Here is a 13,838-nt window from a genome sequence, read left to right on the forward strand (position 1 = left end):
CCATTCTCTCATTCATTCTCTCTCTACCTCCCTCTTTCTGTCAACAACAACAACAACAAAAAGCCTCCTTTAGCCAGAGGCTCAGGGACTCAGCGTTCATCTCTGGGCATGTGTCCTGACAAGGTGCCATTGTTCCAGGAGGGACAAGTGTTTAGATGACCTCCACAGCAGCTGCCTGCTGCTCGCTCACTGGAGTGTGTGCACTCGTTCCCTTTCTCCTGAGTGGCTGATGTCAAGACCATCACCACCATGACTTCAGCAAAGGGAGGGCGGCAGCTGAGTCAGGAGCCTGAGGCACTCTGCAGTGGCTGTGGTGGGAATTTGGAGCAGATCTGTGGTGGTCTGAAGCTCCAAGTTTTTACTTGCTCATTATAGAGAATAATGCAGTTTCAAGTTCCCCATGCAGTGGGAAAACTTTCCTGTGAATAAGTAATGTTTGGTGCAGAATGAAACCAGAAACAATCTGCATGTATCATTTATGTCTGAATGTGTGTGCATAAGGGGCTCTCAAGAGGAAAAGCTGCAGAGAGAAAAATGGATGTGCTTTAGTTTTGTGCTAAAATCTCTACATAAAGTATCGTTTGTTTGGGCTTTTTGTCTTTCTAAAAATATTTTATTTTTATTTATTTATTAGAGAGAGAATGGGCAAACCAGGGGATCTAGCTCCTGCAAACAAACTCCAGACATATTCACCCCATGTGCATTTGGCTTATATGGGTTCTGGGGAATCAAACCTGGGTCCTTAGACTTCCTTCACAGGCAAGCACCTTAACCACAAAGCCACCTCCCCAGCCCTTTTTGTTTTTGCTTTTGCTTTTTTTTTTATTTTTTGAATTTTTTTTAAAATTTTTATTAACATTTTCCATGATTATAAAATATATCCCATGGTAATTCCCTCGATTTTTTGAATTTTTTTGAGGTAGGGTCTCACTCTAGCCCAGGCTGACCTGGAATTCACTATGGAGTCTCAGGGTGGCCTCGAACTCACAGCGATCCTCCTACCTCTGCCTCCCGAGTGCTGGGATTAAAGCCATGCGCCACCACACCCGGCTTTTTTTTTTTTTAATACAGGGTCTCACATAACTGAGGTTGGCCTCAAACTCTTGATCCTCCTGCCTCCACATCCCTAGTGTGGAGATCACAGGTGTGAATCATTTTAAAGCTCAGCGTGCCCCCACCATGGCATCACCCCTAAGTTGCAGGCAGAAGGAAGAGATTTACCCTAACCCTGAGACTGGTGACTCTGCCTCCCACAGGAAAGGCTGAGGGGAACGGCAAGATGCATATCACCCTCTGTGACTTCATTGTACCCTGGGACACGCTGAGCACCACCCAGAAGAAGAGTCTGAACCACAGGTACCAGATGGGCTGTGAGTGCAAGGTAAGTGCATCCGCGCCTCACCCGCCCCTGCTGTGCCGTCTCGGATATCTCCAGGTGGAGGGCTAAGCTTGCGTCTCGGGCTTCTCAGGCCATTCGGGCCTCTGAGTCCTAATGTCACATTTGACTCGGGAAGATAAGGGAGTGAGGCTTTCTGGCTGGTGACAGAGCCTGGAGTTACATCTCTAGTGACTTAAGGGGATATTTGGGAAAATAAAATCAATTTGGGGCCAAGTATACAAATCTAGTCACATGACTGGCAGTTTCTAAGAAGAAAAACCTCCCTCTAGGGAAAGAAATTTGGTGAGAAGAACACAGTCCTGTATTTTTCTACCCTTATGTAAATGTGAACATTGTATGCCTCATGAGGGTATACACTCTTCACAGCATTCCAGAAAGTTCCATGCACGCGTCTCCATAAATGTGGAGTCTTTGTGCTGAGAAACCCTTGGAGTGCTTGCCACTCTCAGAATGTACCCAGAGACTGCGCTAAGCAATTATACAGACACTCACACTTAGATGTGGCCAAAGAGAACATCTGCCCTCACTGTACCCAGGCCGGCATCTGTGGCCTCCAATACACCATGATATCCCTTCAGCCACCTGCTCCTCTCTGCACCCTGAAATGTAGGGCACATTGCTGGGTACCCAGCATCCTTCTGGGTAACCAGCAGTGAGTCTGGAACCTGCAGCTTCCCAGCTGTGCCCTGCCCCGTGGGTCTGCACTGGGTGAAAGTGTCTGTGGGCTCTTCTTCCTGCTGGGTGAATTCAAGCTTGAGCAATGAGCCCAACACATGCTGAGCACTTCTTCTCTGTGCCAAGCAGGGCATCAGAAGCGAGCTATAGCCAGACATGCTGACATATGCTTGTAATCCCAGAACTTGGGAGGCTGAGGCAGGAGGATGACTGTGAGTTGAAGGCCAGCTTGGGCTACAGAGTAAAACCCTGTATTTAAAAAAAAAAAAAAAAAAAAAAAAGTTCCTTTCTTTGTCTCTCCATGACCACAAAGGTAAGCACCTTCCTGTAGCTTCAGAAGTTTTTGCCCAAACGCTAGTGTCCACTTTATTCATGCAGGTGCTTGAGAGCAAGGTATGGGCCTGGCTACTTGGCTCCAATCTGTCTCCGACGGAAGACCCTTGTTGTGGTTCTCCTCGTACCTCTGGGAAGGCAGGCTAGGCTGCAGCCATCTAACTGTCAGAGAAAGTAGACCAGATGGCCCAAAGTAGAGCTACACCTGCCACACCAAAACTGCATATGGTGGGCGGGCACAGAAGCCAGTGGGCACATAGACTTCCCCCAAAACCCAACCCTCTTAGGTAGGCTGCCAGCTATAATATGGAAAACATGAGCTGTTGGGTTTTGTTTGGATTTTTTATTTTTTTTTATTTTATTTTTTTTTTGCTTTTGTTTTTTTCAAGGTAAGGTCTCACTCTAGGCCAGGCTGGCCTGAAACTCACTCTGTAGCTCCAGACTGGCCTTGAACTCATGGCAGCCCTCCTTCCTCTGCCTCTCAAGTGCTGGGAGTTTTTGGATAGACACCCAGCTGGGTCTCAGAAGTGCCTTGTTAGCTCTGGCTCAGACTAAGTCTACTGCATGTGCCCCCTCAGATCACGCGCTGCCCCATGATCCCGTGCTACGTCTCCTCCCCGGACGAGTGCCTCTGGATGGACTGGGTCACAGAGAAGAACATCAACGGGCACCAGGCCAAGTTTTTCGCCTGTATCAAGAGAAGTGATGGCTCCTGTGCGTGGTACCGCGGGGCGGCGCCCCCCAAGCAGGAGTTTCTTGACATTGAGGACCCTTAAGCAGGCCAGCGGGGCCCCTGTGGCTGACTGAAAGCCTCCCAGGGTTTAGACTGGTCCAGTTCTGACATCCCTTCCTGGAAACAGCATGAATAAAACAATCACCCAAGTGGGTCCACATTTGTGTGATTCTGCCCCCACCCCCATTCTCCCTATACATGGTAGTGGGTCTGGACGGACAGGCGGGACAGGGTCCCTGCTATCCTCCTCCCTCTGCCAGTGTGGGCACCATGTGTCTCAGTCTTTGATCCTTGGGTACAGACAAGGGTGGGACGCAGATTTCCTTGGCACTGTCATAGACACCACAGGCAGCACGTAGGGGTCCTGGCCCTGTCAGGGCAAAGCCTGGAAATGTGCATTTTGCAGAAACACTTGAAGGTTGTTGCAAGACTGTGTAGCCGGCCTACCGAGTCCTTTCCTCCTGAGAGGGGCATGTCCCTCGTTCTCTGCAGCAGTGCCCTTCTGTCCTAGGGAAGCAGTCCCTGGCCATTGTAAGTGCCCCCATCTCCCTTGGGTCTGCTACGGGCTCCCAGCACCTTCTTGTCCAAGAGAAGCCCTAGGACCAGTGGCTCATGTGTGGAGGAGCCCCACTCAACCCCCTGAGTCTGCAGAGTTCCAGCAAAGCCTCCGATGGGCACATGGGCATGTGGAGTCCTTGCTGAGCCACGTTTCAGTTCCAGCCAAATCATCTTCCCCACCCTTTCCTCAGCCCCTAGTGGGGATCTGTGAGGTCCCCTGATGGGGGCAGGAATCTGAAAGGATGGGCGCCCAGCTGGCCTCCTAGTTTAGTCCTGAGCTGCTCAAGCTGACCTTGCCCCCTTTCTGACTGGCATCAGGTGCCTGGCTTGAACCACACAGCTCCGCTTTCTGTGTGCAGTGTGTGCAGTCTCAAGGGGGCTGGCCGCCTTTCCTGTTTGCACAAGCGAAGATGTAAAACGCTGGTCTTGCAGTGCTCCTGCAGTGAAATCTCCTTATGAGACAGACAGTGATGACTCCCGTGGATCTCTGTACGTGTCAGTAGCTAAACACATCAAGTCCCACCTGGGGAAGGAAGACTCCTGAGAGGCAGGCAGCTTGCAGGGTGCTCTCCCTTCTTTCCGGGTCCCCCGGGACACTGTGGCCTGTTTTAAGAGACATCACATTTCCCTAAAGATGAATTCTCAGATAATACGGGAAGCTGAGGTGCAGGTGTGCTAAGCGTTACTTCTGTTTCTTATAGTCACAAAGACTGCCCACCCTTCGCAAGGAACAAGAGAGAACAGAATCTCTGTGGTTTCCAAAAGCAGTTTTATCATGCTAAGATGATGGGGGTTAAGACAGGCAGATGATCTCTTTTTCTTAAAGAGCTGTCCCAAGGACACGCATGTACATTACAAATGTGCACGCACGAGCACACACACACACACACACACACACACACACACACACACACAGTGAAACAATTCTAACAGCTTGTGGGTGATCCATTTGAAAACTGCTTCCAAAGACCCCCTTTCTGTAAGCCTGTCCTATCTGAAAGTGACCCCAAAGCAACTGTTAAGACTCCTGGTCCCCCTGGGACCTGGTCAGCTCTGAACTTGATGACGTCCCTCTCTAGAACAGACTGGGAAAGAATCCAGGAGTCAGCCTTGCCCCGCCCAGGGCGCCTCATGCTGTACAGTGATGTGGACTTGCTAGGACGCTGTCACGGACCAGCCCATGTGATGCCAGTATACGCACCAGACCCACCAGTCACCATAGCAACCCTGCCCGTTCGCTTCTCCTATGGTGGTATCATATGTAACATTGCTCCTGTCTCTACTGGTTTAGGAAAGGTTTTTGGTTTTTGACTTCCGCTGTAAACATTCCTGTGCTTTTTTTTTTTTTTTAATACCTTTGGTAGGTGTTAGACTTGCACTTTTAAAACAAAAGAAGAAGAAAGTTGTGCATTGAGGAAGCATTTGACCCAGAGTGCTAGGCATGGCCTGGTCATTGGCCTGGGACCAGGGAACCCCTCTAAAGATCCTTCCTTCCATTCTCTGAGTATCTTGACTTTTCTAGCCTCTCATCCTCTTTGCTCTGGTTCAAATTATCACAGAGGACAGTATCCCTGAGAAGATTGGCTCTAGATGGCCTTATATTTGATCTATACATGTTGGCTTTTTAATCATGTTGAGCAGAGGAAGAAAAAAAAAAGCAAAAAGCATATCACAATGAAGTTCCAGGTGACATTTGAGTGACAGCCACTTAGAAACCTTCACAGCAAATTACTTGCCATATATATATATATATATATATATATATATATATATATATATATATGCATATACATATATAAATTAGTTTAAGAAAGATCTCCACTTGGCATTAATTTATGTTATATTTCTATGCACTGCTCTTTTCTCCTATCGTCATCATGCAAGCAACTCAAAATATTTAAAATGAAGTTTACATTGTAGTTGTTCCAAACCTTTGCTTGATAAGTATTAAGAAATATCTGTGAGCTCGCTGCCATAATTTAAAGCTTTGTTGATCTTGTTTGTTTTTGTTTGGACTCTTTCTGTTGTTGGGGGGAGCGATGTGTTCATGCTGGCATATGAAGTCTGAAACCCCCCCCCCACCTCGTGCTGGGAACACGCGAGAGCTGTTGAAAGTCAACAAGTGAACTGCGCATGTCTCCGATGCTTTGTATCATTTTTGTTTTTTGAGTGATCGCTCTGTCAATGGACAATAAACCATATTATCAAAGAGAAGTCTGGCTCCTGGTGGCTGTTTCCAGCGTTCAGATGTGCTGCTTCTCTTTCCTTCCTTCCCTGCTTTCTCACTCCTTACTTCCCTCCTTCCCTTCCTTCCTTCTCTTTCCCCTCCCTCCCTTCCTTCCCCCTTCCTTTCCTCCCTCCTCCCTTCCTTTCTGTCAGGACTGGGGAAACAGGTCAGGGTGCTGTGAGGAGAATGTGGGCTGTGGCCATGACCAGAGCATACTGAGTGAAATGGTTTCCTTTTTTCTATTTTTGTTTCGATCCAGAGTCTCCCCAGTAGCAGGCTGATTTAAGTCATGATCCTCCTGCCTCAGCTTCCAAAGTGCTAGAATCGTAGGTGTGCATGACCATGTTCAACATAAATGGGTGAAAATTCAGCAGGACACACCAGGGTCCCTGTCACTCATTCAGCACATGCCTCTTAACATATTGCAGACTATTGCCAACATTTAAAATGTAGTGAGAGACATGGCAGCTCCAGGAGTGACCTACCTTCCTCATCATCCCCACTCCCTCCCCAGACACCCGCCCAAACGCATGTGGAAGGAAAAATCTCAAAACAAGATAATTTTCATTCTGTAACAACTGGGAGGAACATTCCTTTTCAATAAAAATATCACAATAAGAGCTGGGGAGATAGCCTAGCAGTTAAGGCACTTGCCTGCAAAGCTAATGGACCCAGGTTTGATTCCCCAGGACCCATGTAAGCCAGCTGTACAAGGTGGCACATGTGACTGAAGTTCATTTGCAGTGGCTGGATGCCCTGGTGTGCCCATTCTCTCTCTTCCTCTTTCTCCCTCTCAAATAAATAAAAACAAAACATTAAAAAATATTCCAATAAAAATGTGCAACCACAGGCTGCAGAGTTGGCTTAGTGGTTAAGGCATTTCCCTGCAAAGCCAAAGGATCCCGGTTCAACATTCCAGGACTTACATAAGGAAGATGCACAAGGGGGCACATGCATCTGGAGTTCATCTGCAGTGGTTGGAGGTCCTGGCGCACCCATTCTCTCCCTCCCTCTCTGTCTCTCTCTCTGCCTCTTTCTCTCAAATAAATAAAAAAAATATTTTTTTTAATATGCAACCTAGCTGGGTGTGGTGGCACATGCCTTTAATCCCAGAATGCAGAAGGCTGAGGTAAGAGATTACTGAGGGCTCAAGGCCAGTGACACCCTGTCTCAAAATAAGAAGCTGGTCATGCTGGTCATGGTGGCTCACATTTATAATCTCAGCACTGAGAGGCTGAGGATCACAATGACTTTGAGGCCAGCCTGGGCTACAGAGTCAGTTCCAGGTGAGCCTGAGCTAGAATGAGACCCTGCCCCCCATAAACTGCCACATTCAGGCTGGATCACAGCTAGAACTGCAGCACTCGGAAGGGCGATGCAGCACAGTCGTGTGAGGGCGGCCTGGTCTGCCTCATGAATAAAGTGAGGAGCAGGGGAGAAGGCCAGCGGTAAAAGTGCTGCATGGGGGCCGAGCGTGGTGGCACACGCCTTTAATCCAAGCACTCGGGAGGCAGAGGTAGGAGGAATGCTGTGAGTTTGAGGCCCCCCTAAGACTACATAGTGAATTCCAGGTCAGCCTGGACTAGAGTGAAACCCCTACCTTGAAAAAAAAAGAAAAAAGAGGGCTGGAGATTTGGCTTAGTGGTTAAGCACTTGCCTGTGAAGCCTAAGGATCCTGGTTCAAGGCTCTATTCCCCAGGACCCACGTTAGCCAGATGCACAAGGGGACGCATGTATCTGGAGTTCTTTGCAGTGGCTGGAGGCCCTGAGGCGCCCATTCTCTCTCTCTAAATATATATATCTGCCTTTTTCTCTCTGTCTGTCACTCTCAAATAAATAAATAGAAATAAACAAAAAAATGTAAAAAAAAAAAAAAAAGAAAAGAAACCCAAGCCTTTAATCCCAGCCCTCGGGAGGCAGAGGTAGGGCGATTGCTGTGAGCTCTAGGCCAGCCTGGGACTACAAAGTGAATTCCAGGTAGCCTGGGCTAGAGCGAAACCCTACCTTGAAAAAAAAAAACAAAAAACAAAAAACAAAAGTGGGCATCCGAGTGATATGATATGAGAAGGGCTGTTGGGCATGTGCGAGTGAGAGGCTTATGAACATGTAAGGGGTGTGAGTGTGATGTGCGCATGTGTAGACTGTGTATGGTTTGGGGGTGAGTAAATGAGTACATGGAATGCAGTGTAGATGTGTGAAGCGTGTATACCTGACAGTGGGTGTGCATGTGTGGTCTGAGTTGGGGAAGCCTCTTGGACCAACCTCCTTGTGGAGAAAGTGGGTCCTGCCCAGTACCATTCAAAAGGACCTAGCTAGCCTAACAGAAGCTGGGCAAGATGGCCTGCGGCGGAGGGCAGCCCCTAGGAACAGACAGGCGCGCGCGCGCACACACACACACACACACACACACACACACACACACACACACACACACACACACACACAACCATGGCTTAGAAGCCTGGGGCTTCCTCTCCAAAAAGTTGGTAACCTGGAGGAGCTCTTTGGAGTCTGGATAAATCCTGTGGGCTGAGTTATCCCAAAGAGGGGAGGAAGCCCACAGATGACTGGTGGGGAAGGGTTAATAAGCAAACACAGATTACTAAAACAAAACAAAATAGAAAACTACAAACTAGCGAGCCCTGACGGAGCGGAAGCACCCCACAGCATCTCCGGATGCCAAGATCTTCTTGGCTACTTGTGCATGGCGCCCCCTGCCGGTCAAGCCGGCCTTGCGCACTGTCCTCCAGACAGCAAAATGCCAGAGAAACACGTGGAGGACCTGCTTTCATCCATTCCTTTGGAGACTAGCAATAAAACAGACCGGCTGTGAGAAGGCTGCTGGGTGAGGTCTTTAGGTACTGACGAGTGGCAGTGGCATGAGGACATCTGTTTGCCTCAAATAGCCAGGCCCAGCAGCTCAGGCTTTTTTTTTTTTTTTTTTGCCTTGAACATAGTAATGAGCAGATCCCCCCTCCCCCTGCCCCTGAGCTCTGGACCCTTGCACGTGGGTGGGGATGGTACAGGTCGCAGTTCCTGAGCCTGGAGGCTCACCACAGATAGGGCAACACGGCTCTCTGTGTAGCATGCCATGAGGCTGTTTGGGAGGGGGCTCTGGGCTGGAAAACCCCTTCTGAAACACCGGGGGCTGGAATGGAGCTCTGAGGGGGTGCACAGGACCTAAGAAGCACCAACAAGGAACAGTGAGTGACCTAACAAGTAGCCACAGCAGAACCTGTCACCATCTGTAGATGTGCAGGGACAATCTTTCTGCTGCCAAGCAGGGGCCGCACCTCAGAAACTTCCTACTATACAGATTCAGTTATAAGGGCTGGAGAGATGGCTTAGCGGTTAAGCGCTGGCCTGTGAACCCTAAGGACCCCAGTTCGAGGCTCGATTCCCCAGGACGTCTGGAGTTCCCACACGTCTGGAGTTCGTTTGCAGGGGCTGGAGGCCCTGGTGCTCCCATTCTCTTTCTCTCTGTCTCAGATAAATAAATAAAAACAAATCAGAAATTCAGTTATAAGGCAAGGTACCTAGAAATTACATTAAGAAAATAAACCCCCCACCAGGCATGGTGGCGCAGGGACAAAGAATGCAGTGTATTATGGGAGTGCAAAGAGGAGTCCCCACAGGCTCCAGCCTCCGCCATATTCCAAAAGAGACAAGGATGGAGAGAATGTCCTGCCCCTTCTTCCACCCTCCAGTCTTGACAACAGCTCCACACACCTGAAGACCTGTTCACAAGGAGCCTGGGAAACTCACCTTGATAGTAGAATACAAGAGATGGTTATCAAGGCCGGGCGTGGTGGCACATGTCTTTAATCCCAGCACTCGGAAGGCAGAGGTAGGAGGATCACTGTGAGTTCAAGCCCAGCCTGGGACTACATAGTGAATTCCAGGTCAGCCAGGGCTACAGCAAGACCCTACCTCAGAGAGAGAGAGAGAAAGAGAGAGAGATTGCTACAGTCTCCCCCTCCACCACCACCACAGATGAGAAAATGAACCCTGATGAAATCAGAGGTAGTCAGAGAAACAGGATAATTAGGTAAAAACCTATGTCTCTTCATTTTCATTATAGCTGCCAGGTCCCCAGCAGGAAACACACATGGCCAAACAGTTTATCACCCAGGGACTCATGTGTCGGGCATGAGATGATGGTGTAGTTTCCTTCTAGTTGTTGGGACAAAGCACCCAACCAAAAGCATCTGATGGGAGAAAAGGGTTTTCTTTTTTTTTAATTTATTTTTTATTTTTAGAGAGAGAGAGAATTGGCACACCAGGGCCTCAGCCACTGCAATCGAACTCCAGATGCTTATGCCACCTAGTGGGCATGTGCAACCTTGCACTTGCCTCACCTTTATGTGTCTGGCTTATGCGGGATCTGGAGAGTCAAACATGGATCCTTAGGCTTCACAGGCAAGTGCCTTAATCGCTAAGCCGTCTTTCCAGCCAGAAAGGTTTTGTTTTTGCTTTTTGCTTTTTAGTTTGGTTTACAGTCTCCAGGAGAAGCTCCATGATTGCAGGAGAAAGCGTGGCATGAGGAGAGGCTAGATAGCACCTCTGCCACAGCAGGTGGAAAACAGTAGCAAGCCCAACCCCGCAAAGGAGAGCTGGCAATAACACCCCTAAGCCCACCCCCACCAACAGACTTCCCCCAGCAAGGCTCTATATCACAGACTGACATCAGCTGAGAATCAAGCATTCAGAACACGAGTTTATGGGGGGCATCTGATTCGAACCACCACAGATGGCAAGAGCAGGTAGTTACTGCATTCGGTCTGGAACAGTGAGAGTTGTCCCTGACATGCCTGTGAAAACAGAACCAACTCCAGACTGGAAACAGAGTGGTTAGAGGGCAAAATAAATCTATCTAGAGGGCTGTGTGCATGTGTGTGTGTGTGTGTGTGTGTGTGTGTGCTCGTGCACACGTGTGCACACATACACATTGTGTTTGCAAGTGTGCATGGGTGTGAGCACAAAACTGTGGAAGCTAGGAACCTCTATAGCTCTCTCCCTATTTGAAATGGGGTTTCTCAGGGTTGCATAGTAACTTCCTCCCAACTGAAGCATTTTATACTGGTAATTTCTTCCAAATTGAAACATTTCCTCCTGGAGGGAGGCTTCTTAGGAATTCCCTAACAAAACAGGTTCATTCGGGCTGGAGTGATGGCTTAGCAGCTAAGGTGCTTGCCTAAGAACCCAGGTCCAATTCCCCAGTACCCACGAAAGCCAGATGCACAAGGTGGCACATGAGTCTGGAGTTCATTTGCAGTGGCTAGAGGCCCTGACACATCCATATTCTCCCTCTCCTCTCTCTCTCTCTGCCTCTCTATTTTCCCCCTCTCTTGCTCTCAAATAAAGAAATAAAAAATTTAAAAAATTTAAAAGAAAAAACTAATTTGAGACTCAGAAAGTTCCTGAAACATACAAGATCACAAGACCCTTCCCAAGGTTTTATAAAGATCTGCTTAGGGGGCTCCTATCAGCTGTGCTGCCTGAAGTCCCCTCAGTGTGCAGGGATGGACCTCGCTCCTATAAGTCACCCTAATGAACTCACTAGTTCACTAAACTAGGAATGAAGGGAGTCATTTGTCCCATCCAAGTTCTAACCAGGCCCGACCAACCCTGCTCAGCTTCTGAGATCAGCCAAGGTCGGGTGTGTTTGGGGTAGCATGGCCGCAGACAAGAAGCATTTCTCCATCTGAGGAGGTGGACAAATTTTTGTTCACATCTGCCCAGGAAAAATTAATACAACATTCACTGTACCCAGAGGTCACCAATTCGGGTAGTCTAGCTAACCAGAGAGCCATGGGTTTCCTATTTTCTTTTCTTTTTTCTTTTTCGAGGTAGGGTCTCAGCGGACCTGGAATTCACTCTGAACTCTTAGGGAGGCTGCAAAGTCATGGTGATCCTCCTACCTCTGCCTCCCAAGTGCTGGGATTAAAGGTGTGTGCCACCACGCCAGACTAGCCACGGATTGTCTTATAGACAATTTTACTTGAGATTCAAAGGGTTTGGTTCTTGTTTGCTTGCTTAGAAAACTCCGCCAACCAGGGCTGGAGAGATTGCTCAGTAGTTAAGGTGCTTGCCTGCAAAGCCTGATGACCTAGGTTTGATTCCCCAGTACCCATGTAAGCATGTATCTGGAGTTCATTTGCAGTGGCTAAAGGCTCTGACATGACCATTCTCTCTCTCAAATACATATATACATATATATGTGTGTGTGTGTGTCTGTATGTATAAGTGTATACACACACACACACACACATGTGATGGCAATTTCTTCCATAGGAAGAAAGAATACAGTTATAGACCCATGTGGCAACATCCAGCTGTTTATGTGGGTCCTGGGATCAAGTTCAGTGGTGTCAGGCCCTCATGCTTACACAGTAAGTATCTCTCTGGCCCTGTCATTTGAGTCTTACTCTGTAGCCCAGGATGGCCTTAAACTCGCTGATATTCTTCTGCCTCAGCTTTCCATGTACTTGGATTACAGGCGTGAGCCATCCTCCTGGCTAAATCATGGCACTTTTTAGAAATACTGCAAAAGCAACTGGTTTTGATGAGATGAAAACTGGGGTAAGGAGATTTAAGTCAGAAGTCCCTGGCCCAGTGATGTCCTGTACTGTAGAGACTTTTGTGCTGTTATGCTGCACTGTGAAGACTTTTATCCTGACGCTGTGGTCCGTTTAATTGTATCAAGACCATGATTTGTATTACAGCTTCTGACCTGTACTGAAAAATCATCTTTTTATCTCCAATAGCACAGCTGCAGACAACTGTCTGTTAATTATTTTTTTCTGTTTTCTGTAAAACTTATCACACAGTCAAGGTGTCTGGCACCAGGCCAGGGCTCTAGACTCTGACTTAACAGTAAGAATAGTGAGGTATATAAGCTCTGAACCAGCAAGAATCAGGATCCAGGGCTGGAGAGATGGCTTAGCGGTTAAGTGCTTGCCTGTGAGGCCTAAGGACCCGGGTTCGAGGCTCGATTCTCCAGGACCCACGTTAGCCAGATGCACCAGGGGCGCATGAGTCTGGAGTTTGTTTTGCAGTGGCTGGAGGCCCTGGCGCTCCCATTCTCTCTCTCTTTCTTGCTCTCAAATAAATAAATAAACAACAAAAAGATTCAGGATCCAGGCTTTGGAAGATTTCCCTGAGCCCCATACTGGTGTAAAACTTTCATCCTAGGCTGGAAGGATGGCTCAGTGGTTAAGGTGCTTGCCTGCGTCACAAGTGTTCTGTGCTGTCGTTGTGGGGTTTTTTTGTTTGTTTGTTTTTGTTTTGTTTTGCTTTTCGAGGTAGAGTCTCACTTTGGCTCAGGCTATCCTGGAATTTTCAGCGTGGCCTTGAACTCACAGTGGTGCTTCTACCCTCTGCCTCCCGAGTGCTGGGATTAAAGGTGTGGCCACCACACCCAGCTACTGCAGTCTTTATTTATTTATTTGTGAGCGACAGACAGAGAAAGAGGCACACAGAGAGAGAGACAAACAGACAGAATGGGCCTCCAGCCACTAAAAGCGAACTCTAGATGCATGCGCCACCTTGTGCGTCTGGCTTACGCAGGTACTGGGGAATCGAACTTTGAACAGGTCTCCTTAGGCTTCACAAGCAAGCCCTTAACCGCTATGCCATTTCTCCCGACCTTTCCCTTTTTATTAAAAATTTCCTATTCGTGTGCGGTGTATGGGCGCACCGGGGTCCCTCGCCAGTGAAGATGGTCAAAGGCTTGTGCCGCTCTTTTTCTTTTATTTTTTTTTTGGGGGGGGTTCCGAGGTAGGATCTCGTTCTAGCCCAGGCTGACCTGGAATTCACTATGTGGTCTCGAACTCAGAGCGATCCTCCTATCTCTGCCTCCCGAGTGCCAGGATTAAAGGCGCGCGCCACCATGCCCGGCTTGTGCCCCTTTT

At 48.3% G+C, this 13,838-nt stretch overlaps 1 protein-coding gene across 1 annotated transcript in view; it reads left to right on the plus strand.

Annotated features, from left to right (window-relative positions):
• Positions 1–5,912, plus strand: part of Timp2 (TIMP metallopeptidase inhibitor 2) — a 54,768-nt gene extending 48,856 nt beyond the window's left edge. The window contains exons 4-5 of the mRNA XM_045158772.1: positions 1,257–1,381; positions 2,986–5,912. Of these exons, the coding sequence (XP_045014707.1) occupies positions 1,257–1,381; positions 2,986–3,183 (323 nt within the window). The 3' untranslated portion in view covers positions 3,184–5,912. The remainder of the gene's footprint in view (positions 1–1,256; positions 1,382–2,985) is intronic.
• Positions 5,913–13,838: the final 7,926 nt, after the last annotated feature.

Source organism: Jaculus jaculus, chromosome 9 (assembly GCF_020740685.1).
Source record: "Jaculus jaculus isolate mJacJac1 chromosome 9, mJacJac1.mat.Y.cur, whole genome shotgun sequence".
NCBI lineage: Eukaryota > Metazoa > Chordata > Mammalia > Rodentia > Dipodidae > Jaculus > Jaculus jaculus.